The 10,494-nt window shown below is 44.2% G+C and overlaps 1 protein-coding gene across 1 annotated transcript; it reads right to left on the minus strand.

Annotated features, from left to right (window-relative positions):
• Positions 1-343: 343 nt before the first annotated feature.
• LOC133890507 (G-type lectin S-receptor-like serine/threonine-protein kinase B120) lies at positions 344-6,822 on the minus strand. Its single transcript, XM_062330894.1, has 9 exons — positions 5,725-6,822; positions 3,783-4,096; positions 2,886-3,215; positions 2,658-2,777; positions 1,811-2,031; positions 1,521-1,731; positions 1,193-1,430; positions 959-1,109; positions 344-869 (listed from the first exon to the last, which is right to left on the minus strand). Exons 1-9 carry the CDS (start codon positions 6,411-6,413, stop codon positions 561-563), a joined length of 2,583 nt encoding a protein of 860 aa, XP_062186878.1. The 5' UTR covers positions 6,414-6,822; the 3' UTR covers positions 344-560.
• Positions 6,823-10,494: the final 3,672 nt, after the last annotated feature.

The raw sequence follows: 10,494 nt of genomic DNA on the forward strand, positions 1-10,494 counted from the left end.
TTATCTATTTTAATAAATACGTTTATATATGTTATCTAATTTTGAGTTTTTACATACTCCTTGTGATGATATGCATGTCCTATTCAGTAGATGTCATATTCATACCAGGTTAGATAAAAGTGGAGTATAGCTCCATAACACAGTTTGTTGAGGGTAATGCTGTTTTTCTTTCCTTTATTGACAAGTGAAGGGAATAAAGCAAAGAATAGCAATATAACTGCCAGAAACTAGTCAGAAATTCACATCCGGTTCTGCTAAAAAAAAATACTTTCTAGCAAAGTAAGATGGTATCAAGTTTTGTATTCATCTCATGATTAGCTTACGCATGCCCTGGGTCGACAAATGACAGTACTACACTCACCTGCTCATATTTCCTTTTGGAAAACTAAATGTCACTACGATTTTTTCATACAAATTGAAGTGACCCAACCCCTAACACACACACCCAAAAACAGAAAGAATAACATAAAGTAATCTACACCAAACAGCATATTATCAACATCAGAAAGGGTAAAAAAGACACAAAGATATCGCAATTCCAGTATATTGTTCTTGCTATTCTATCTTCCATGCAACTGTGTCATCGATACAGTACCAATGGAGTGGCTCTGCTCATTCTCACTTGATTTGCTTGTTTCAATGTCGCGGCCTCGAAGCATCAGGGTAGGCGGCCTCGGGTTGGGAAGGTTCAAGCTGTCGCTGCTCAACATAAGGATGACGGCAGGGATGTCGGGACGCTCATCAGCATGATCTTGCACGCATAGCAACGCAATGTGGATGCACCTCAAGACTTGTCGAACTGGGCACGATGCTCTTATCAGTGGATCAATCAGTTCCGCACCCTTATCTTCGTTCCATTGCCGCCATGCCTGAAAAACAAAACAGAATATGGGGGGGAACGCCTGTTTGGTTAGGTAAGAGCCCCAAAAAAATAGCTATGGGACAAGCATGTACTTACATATCCTGCAATATTCAGTGAGTCCTGATGACCATGGAAGCTCACAGCCCTCTTTCCTGTGATGATCTCGAAGATCAGGACTCCAAAGCTGTAAACGTCAGACTTGATTGAGAAAATGCCTTCCATTGCGTATTCAGGAGACATGTAGCCACTGCAAAACAAAAATCAACCTATCATAACCAAGTTGGAGATGTGGTTATTGACTTATCGTATGGTCTATCGAATCACACATACAATGTCCCGACAACACGATTTGTGTTGAATTGGTTTTGATCCCCACCAAATATCCTTGCCATCCCAAAATCTGATATCTTGGGGTTCATGTCTGCGTCCAGGAGAATGTTGCTGGCCTTGAGATCACGGTGAACAATACGCAGCCTTGAGTCCCGGTGGAGATATAGCAGCCCTCTAGCAATACCTTCAATTATATCAAACCGTTTCCTCCAGTCTACAAGCCCTTGCTTTTCAGGATCTATTCATCGACAGTGATCACAATTTAATCAGCATATTTGTTCATTCGGTGGGGCAATCAAGATGCATGGAAAGTGGAAATGATACGTACTAAAGAGGAATGCATCTAGGCTTTTGTTAGGCATGTACTCATACACCAAGATCTTCTCTTCTCCCTGTATGCAGCACCCTAGTAGTCTTACAAGATTGCGGTGCTGCAACTTTGCGATAAGTACGACCTCGTTCTTGAATTCCTCAAGGCCTTGACCTGAATTCCTACAGAGCCTCTTCACAGCTACTTCTTCTCCCCCAGGTAATCTTCCCTACAGTGATTCATGATATTCATTATCATTATGCCAACTATAACACAAAGATTGTTGTCATTGATGGCATTTAACATACCATATAGACAGGACCAAATCCTCCTGCTCCAAGCTTGTTGGAGTCACTAAAATTACATGTAGCAGCTCTTATGCAGTCCAGGGAGTATACTTTGAGTTCGTGACTTTTTCCATCCTCCACTTCATCATCAAAATGAATCGACTGTGAGATATCGAGCATAGCAGTAGCCTGATGGGACTGGGTAGATGAATGTCTTGACCTCCAACTTATGTGCACAGCATCTGCTCCAGAATGGTAGTTAATATTATACATTCTACAAAGAATTCATTTTAGAACTGCCAGTTTCACACCTATTTTAGCGAGCTTACGACAACATTATAGCAAAGTTTATGGTTTTTCTAATCCCGTAAGGCATGATTAATCACGGATCTAACTAGTACACTTCATCAGAACAGTGACTAATAGGATCACTTAAAATATTTGTTATTGTAAAAAAATAGTTCAACCAAAGGAATGAGCTTTTGCTATTCAATCAGTAAAAACTATGATTTTCGTTCACCATGACGAGAATACCTCAATTACTGATGATGGCAATGTTTTCCTACAGCAACCACATAACTAAAATCCATGGCATTATCATGATTGATTAAATCCATGAAGGAGACGACTTGACTTCGAGCCCTAACCACTAGCTTGTTTTAGGATTCACTAAAGCCACCAATTTGGTAGATGAAAATCAAGCCCACAACACATCTGAGCATGATGTATGTTTATCTTTCATTACAGTATAACCATTGTTGCATCCCATATTTGACTGAATTCCTACATTCAAAATACTGGTAGGTGAACAGTACTTAGCGGCCACATGGATTTGTCCACATGAAGGGTACATGCAACAGAACCTTACCTTTAGTATTTCTGCCACGCTTCCACCACATCCACCACAGAATGAGGCAAGCTACCAAAACAAATAGCACCACAGCAGATACTATTGTCGCTATTTTCCAAGTTGCAAGATGTCCTCTTGCTGATTAAGGGACAGAGAAAATTGGCATAAACATCATATTTTACAGGTGAAGAAATATAGAAATGTGCAAAGTTATACCCTGTTGTTTAGACAATCATCATTACTTACGTAACTCAGAAGCAGGAAGCTTCAGGTTTAGGGTATATCCCCCAGTCGGCAACTCGTGGATATCAATTAGTTCATCACCCCAGGCTAGACACCCTATTGTAGTCACATAAACATAGGCACCACATGAGCAGTTGTTCTGGCAGGCAGTCCTGCACCCAGTCTCATCTGCCACACCGGATGCCCAATACGCGAAATCAGGCCACTTTACGTTTCCGATAGAAAGAAATCCATCCCCGGATTGGTTGACCTGACAACCCAAAGGTGGGCTCCTGATGCAACCTTGACTCCAGTTTCCTGCATTCCACTGATCCAACAACTTCGGCTGAAAACCTATTGAAATAAATAAAAAATGTAAAGCCAGACCGTAGCTAGTATTTATTTCGTAAGCATATATGAAAGAGCTTTAAGGTATATAAAGAAACAGACATAGCAGTCCATGTATTCCTGTTTTGAACGACTGGAGAACAAAAATGGAATATGCCCATTTAAGTAAGAAAAAAGACAGGCAAACAAGTTTCCTTTTAACCAAGTAAACAATCCTTCCAATATAAAGCACTTGACTTGAGCATATTCTAAAACTTTAGGCATCCAACCATCAAAGTTCGGGCTTTCATTACCATGTACCATCAAATTTTAACCATTTTGCAGCTAAATCAACTGGATGTTAAATAAAAACCTTTGAGTTAAAGGAGGAGAAGGAACTAATGTTTTGATGCATGAATATTGTAAGAACTTGTGCATTTTTTGCAAGATTGCTGTAAAATTCCCATGTTCCAAACGGACCCTTAATCTCCCAATCCTTCAAAGTTCGAAAATTGAAATTGCAACCTATTTTGGTGTGGGTTCTTGCATTGCACAGTAGATATTAGCACTCGGAAATTTTGGTCCGGGACAAACCTTTCAGGCAGGTGCATTTTGCCTTGCTACCTTGCACCACAGTACATTTTGCATTTGCACCACATGTGGCATAGTATTCACACTCATTTGATGGTTGCCACCAGACAGTCTCCCACTCTTGTGGAGACTTCTTAGCCATGTAGCAGATGTCTGTGCCATTTGGCAGGACAACAAACCTCTGCAGAGATGTGTTTGTTGCAGTGTAAGTGTAGTATACTCCTCCTAAGACTGGATCATTTCCCTGTTTGAACCCATTCATGTTGAGTGGCCTCCATGGAATGCCTATAAAATTCACCCCAGTCCATTGTCCCGACCTGTTAAAGGATTCAAATCATGTTATGATACATCTTGAAAATATATATATTCAATCTTTTTTTAAAGTTGGACACTCAATTATTTTGAGAGCCTATATTCAAGTTGCTACACTGCTATTAACGCTATCATTTACACTGGCCAAATTCCACTTCATTTCTCATCCTAGTTTCGGTGACATGCTGCTTATCCTCTTAGGTGTTGACTTCTCTTCAACGGTAGCTATTCATTCGATTCAACACACAGGTAAGTTCACAGAGACAAGTACCATGTAATGTGGAAATGTTTGGCATTACTGGACTTCATAGAAGAATATTAATTACCAAAGATAAATTTGTTCTTTTAGAAGTTCGTCCAAATGGCCCTAAGGCTCTAGCATGTAAAAGAAAATATTTTCAAGTTATTGAGCTTTAAGAATAACACAGGCGCCACCCTAACACACACAGATCTATCAAGAAACAGTTGTTAAACGTGTTGGAATGACCAACCCATCGTGACTGACTAGCCAGTGCTCACTATTGATGGACTACAAGTAAGAGGTAATGTTTGTCCAAAGGGGAAATACTTGTTTGCAATTGAGAAGGAGGTGTGGGTGTACACCCTCACCACCTAGGTTCGAGTCCTCTTCAACTCGAATTAGGGTGCTTATTTCTTCTTATATGCAATGCCACCTAGTTATTCCTAGGTTGGTCGAGTTTTTTTTTCCTTTTTGCAATTAAGAAGTTTGTGGATTCCTGAAATACTACCGCACCGCACAGTAGATGCTCATTTAGGTGCCAATGCTTTTTTGAAAACGCCCATCATGATTTTTGCACAACTCCATCATATGGTTTGACTGACACAATATGGTCAACAATGGAACGGACAGGTGCGTTTTCAAAAGAAATGGCACCTAAGGGAGTGTCAAATTTGCAGTGACATATCAGGGATCCTGAAACTTCCTAATGGCACATAGAAAGTTTTCCTTCTCTAAACAACTAGTTTCCTACTGCTAAACATAATGCTTTTTATGTTTCCTCTCCATCCTCTTATAATGAAACGAAAAGGATGCTTTTTATCACCCATGACCATGAGAAGGAGATGCTCAAGATTTCCCATCGCCAACTGGGAATAGCCGATAGCTGAAGGTGCCTTGCCGCAGACTGATGCAACTAGCACGGGATTAGCTGCAAAAGTCTAACCAAACTAGACTACCAATCAGTCAAAACTAGCTAAATTTTTAAACGCACAAAACCAGCTAAATTTGAACAAATTCACCTAACAAATGATCAAAGATCTTGGGTTGCTCCCATCAATCATGAGGAAAGATATATCCTCCAAGTGATATGGTTAAAGTCTGAAAGAACACAACAGCCAGCAGCTAACTACTATAGTAGTGTGTCGTACAGCAAGTTAATAACCCTGAAGTGGTCAAAGGCATAATTGATACAGTAATTGCTGTCCCAATCGAATCTGAGTGCTAGCATACAATGATACAAATAATTACCTATCAAGAAAACCGACGGAAATGACACAGAAAAGTTGGATTATCTCGAAACTCCAAACGAGGAGTATACCACCCCCACGGCCCCACCCACCCCCAAAACCCAAAAAGAGAGTTTTTTTAGAAGCAGGGAACCAAGAAGCGGACCTCCAGATGATAACATTGCCGTCTCTCCAGATGTAGGCCTGGCCGGAGTTGGCATCGAGGCCGAGCGCGTAGCGCCCCGGCGAGGGGTCCGTCTCGCTTGCCCACGACGTGAACCGCATCAGCTCCGAGGGGCTCCTCCCTTGCGTGCGCTCGGTGATGCGCATCCCGGACAGTATGGTGTCCGCCGGGTGCCAGAAGCTGTCCCATAGCGGCCCGTCCTCGCTACTCACCTGGAGGCTCCCCGAGTCCCGGATGACCGCGGAATAGCCCCCGCGCGGCGCGGCCGGCGAGGAGATGTTCGAGGACCAGAGGAGCGGCGCGGAGCCGTTCACCCCGCCGTCGAGGACGCGGAGCTCGCCGGTCTCGGTGAGCGTGAGCGACGGCGATGATGATGTGGCCGGCGCGACGCGGTTCGCGATCCAGACGACGGTTCTTGGCGAGATGCCGTGGTACCAGATGCCGAGGTAGAGGCGGGACGGCAGCTTGGGGTCCGGCGGGAAGAAACCCACCTCGAACACCCCCGACGGCGAGGAGACCAGCGTCGCCGCCCCCGACAGCGACTCCCGCTGCTGCAGCGTGTCTGTCGCCGCCACCACCACACTGCAAAGCGAAGCGAGGAGCAGGAAGAGGAGCTGAGGAGAAGAGGCCATGGAGCAGCAGCGCACTCCTCCCCCTAGTCCCTTTCCCATCTCTCTCCCTCCACTATTGGGCTATTGGCAGGCCACCCTAAGCACCAACCACTCCATTGTGGAGAGAGAGGGACAGAGTTGAGTGGTGAGAGTCTGAGAGAGAATTGGCTGGTGGCTTTGTTTAGTGGAGGCGTGACGCTGCAGGTGGAAGTGGGAGTGAATTAATTAGTGTTGTTAAGCACGTGGCTTTGCATTCGGTTTAGTATTAAGTGTGTGGCGTGGCAGTGAGTGAGTGAGACCGCGAGAGCGGCGGCTCGGAGTATTTTAGCGGCCAGCTCGGAAAGGGCGGCCGGCTCGCCGGGCCGGGACTCGCGCTCCGGTGGGCTCGATTGGCGCGTGAGTCGATGCGGACCTGTGGTAGGAACAGAATGTGGTTCGAATGAAGATACGCTTGATGGATGGAGATCCGGACGTATTTGGTAGCGTGGTCGTGTGTTGATGCCATTAATGGCATGGAAAAGGAAAGGTGACTGGGAAAATGGGGCTTGGGGGTTTTTGTTTGGGATGAAAACATCGCAGATTTCGTACAAATTTTACGGGAAATAATTCTCATTTCAACTCAAACTTGATCTGGAAAGTAAAAACGAAAAACAAATATAAAGTCTTTGCTTGAACACTCATTTAAAATAAAATCCTTATGGCAGATAACCTGGCCATCAGGGTTGGCCTCACCATCCGCAATGTTCATTGAGCCAGTTGTCGTTGGAGGTGGGCAAATGGTGGCCCATCTGTGGCTAGATTACCTCTTCTACACATTTGTTAGGTCTTTGGCGTTGTCCATCCTACATATCAACCTGCCACGTATCGTTATTAGACCTAACGACTCTCTAACAGTATAGTGGCACCTTTACTTTGAAAGCCATGTGCAAGGAGCATAGTCACGATGCTAATGGCATATTGATTTACACTTGGTGTAATGTCTAGAAGGAAAGGAATCGTCACACATTTTAAAACACGGCAAAGTCTTCGAATTAAGTTGCGAACCAGATGGTGGAAGACATTCTTTAGCGGCGACCAGCCCTGTTCATGCAGAAATGATGTCCTCTGTGCTTTCTTCTTTTTTTAGCATAGATGGACTAGGTGGCATTTTTTTCGCCGTTTGTGGTGGGGCGTTTTTTGGTTTCCTCATGTAAATACACTATATTTCTCTCTTAATAGATCCCAACAGTGCTCCTGCCATTTTTGAAAAAAACAATTCTTGTTCCATAGGTACGGAGAAAAATCTCGACATTCCAAATAGGATCTTAGTTGCTTTGGAATTTACAGGTCCAACATAGATGAGATCACTTCATAATACACATTGAGGAAGGTAATATTACGCCACCTCTGCATCGAGCCCTGGTCACCGTTCCAAGCATTGCCATGCCAGAACTATACTATTTCGGCCATTGCAAGCTTGGTGTCTATGCAAGACAAAGACAATGATGCCAAGACATCATCGAGGCTAACTGAATCCGACCAGATCTAGTTACGGAGGATGAGAGGTTAGAAGCATATGCAAGGCCAAGTGATGGAGGAGGAGAGGTTGACAAGTAAGCTTAGGTGGAGGCACGCGTTATCGAGTGGGGTGGCACGCACGAATGAATGGGGAAGGAGATAGAGAGAAATAGGGTAGTAACAGGCAAGCTAATAAAGTGAAAAGATTATATGAAAAGTTATATTCATCGTGTTGAGGAGTTCTAGAGGAGGATGTATTGTTGATACTATCTCAATTGATAAATCTTGATGTGTTGTAGATATTATCTCTAACGATGTCTCTTGATGATGTATGTCGCACTCAGCTTTTGCCACCTAACGTAGTAAGATATTCTAGCTAGTAGGTTGTAAATCCATCTAAGTAGGCTAGCTCTTTGCTCTCCCTGGTGACGTGTTCAGATGGGGATTTTTGTCCATTGTTGGGTTTCTCTGGCGATGGCGTTATCTCTTCTTCCTCCCCTCCGTAAACAGTAGAAAAAGGCACCCCAACAGGCGATTCGATCCCGGTGCTAGCTCCTTTTGGTACCCCTCTCCTCTGGCGGCCTTTTGGTTCTGGAGGGGGATGAGGATGCAAGAGGTCGACATCCGGTGCAGTATTCTACCTATTTGGTTGTAGATATATCTATCTAAATAGGCTAGCTCTTCGCTCCCCATGACGACATGCTCGGGTGGTGATTTTTGTCCCCTGTTGGGTTTCTCCAGCAGTGGTGCCATCTCCGGCAGTCGTTCCACTCATGGCTTTGTAAGGTATGTAATAGTATCCCTTCTAGCGGTTGGGGTGGAAGATCCATCCTTCTGGATTGGATTTTGTGTTTTCCGGATTGTCGGTTGTGTTTTCAGTGGTGTTGGGTCCTTTCTCCAGGTCGACGGTGCTATCGGTGATGCTAGATTCCTTTCCCGGGCCATTGGTGTTGTCGGCGGCGCTGGTTCATCTGCCTGGCAAGTGCATGGAGTGGACGGTCGATGCTCCTTAGTGGAATCAAGTCATGCGGCTAGCCAAAGTGTTTGGATATCGCTTCATGTTGCTTGCGCAGGTGCTCTGTTTCCCGTCCTCGGTGTTTCTCCTCCGCCTGAGAGCGTTGCGGCGGTCTAGCGAACTACAAGGTATTCGGGCGATGTGACTAAGGCCCTGTAGGCTTCCTTCTTTATTTCTTGGTTGTTTAGGGTCTTATCTGTATTTTATCAACCTTGAGGAGATGGGTCTACGTGCTTCATTGTAATTTTGACCTTCTCCAAGGTTGCCTTTACATATCCAGAGGTGTTAGGTTGTTGCGTTTTTTAATATAACTGGGCCTCTAGCCCCTTCTGCAAAAGTAAAAAAAAGAGGTGACGAGCACCAATGTGCACACGTGAAGCACTGGACAGCCTCTACGAAGCCATCAGGACGGAGAACCGCTGGACAGCCGGCACGGAAAGTGTCGCTGTAGGCCTGTAGCCCAGGAACCATGAAAAGTGTTCTTGGCTTCTGTAAAAGAAAGGTGGTATCGGCTGGCAACCTGCGGACCCTGATGGGCAAAACACAGTTTTAGCTGTACTGACATTGGGTCATGTTCCAAGGAATGATCATAGTATGTGCCGACTTGGAAATCTGAACGAATTCAATAATGGTGTCTTTTCAGTACAGGACTTCCGTAGTGGAGGTCGCCAGCTCCAGCAGTCTTGTTAAATCTCTCTTGAGGAGCCTCCATTGTGATTAGGGAGCTTCTTGTTTTGATGCTGAGCAGGATAATACCGCCCGTGGTCAAAAGTAAGCTGTGAATTCCCAAGCATCAGACCACTCGTGTGCAGATTATCCTGTACACTCCCTCTCCCAAGCGTCAGAAATAAGGACCACTTTTATTCTACATCCAAAGACTGCCCTGCATAAACATATTCCAAACGCGGTAGCTCGTGCCAATCCAGCTCCTGCAACCGTCGAGGAGGATGATCATTGATCAAACCAACAACTCCAGATCCAAAACCGGGTGGTTCACATCTCGGCATCATAACCCCAGATAGCCGGCCGTATCAGATATAGAAATCACAGAAAGACATAGCAAGGATTTTGTCATTGTAAGATCAAACCATCAATTTATCGACCGACAGTTCTGATTGTGCCACAACAGCTTCACCGAGCTAAGATCATGCCAATAGATTCCCTTGGTAACCAGAATTCATTTGTGAAGAGATTTTTATTCCTTTCAACGTTCCAACAATTTACTTTACGAAGAAATTAACAAGGTCATTTCTACCAAAACGGGATTATCTCTTTTTTCTTTACAAATCCTTTAAAAAAAACTGTTAAAGATAAAAAAATAGAAAAAAAATCAAGAAAGAAATGAAAAAAAAAATAGTTGGGATGTTCTAAGCTCGCACATCGTACCAACCCCGTAGGGTCAGATTTTGCATCGTCCGAATGGACTAGAAAAAGCGCGCACTTTTAGAATTGCGAGCCGTGAAATGACCCCAAACCAAAAAGAGAAGAAGAAAAAGAGATTCTGTTTGGTCCGTAGTCGGTCCATGATGAAAATGACGACGATAATGTGGTTTAGCGACAACCAAAATTCTTAATGTAGCCACAACAATGGAAAAGCACAAGGAGTGAAGGACAAGATGCGCCTCAAAA

Source organism: Phragmites australis, chromosome 14 (genome assembly GCF_958298935.1).
Source record: "Phragmites australis chromosome 14, lpPhrAust1.1, whole genome shotgun sequence".
In the NCBI taxonomy this organism is placed as follows: domain Eukaryota; kingdom Viridiplantae; phylum Streptophyta; class Magnoliopsida; order Poales; family Poaceae; genus Phragmites; species Phragmites australis.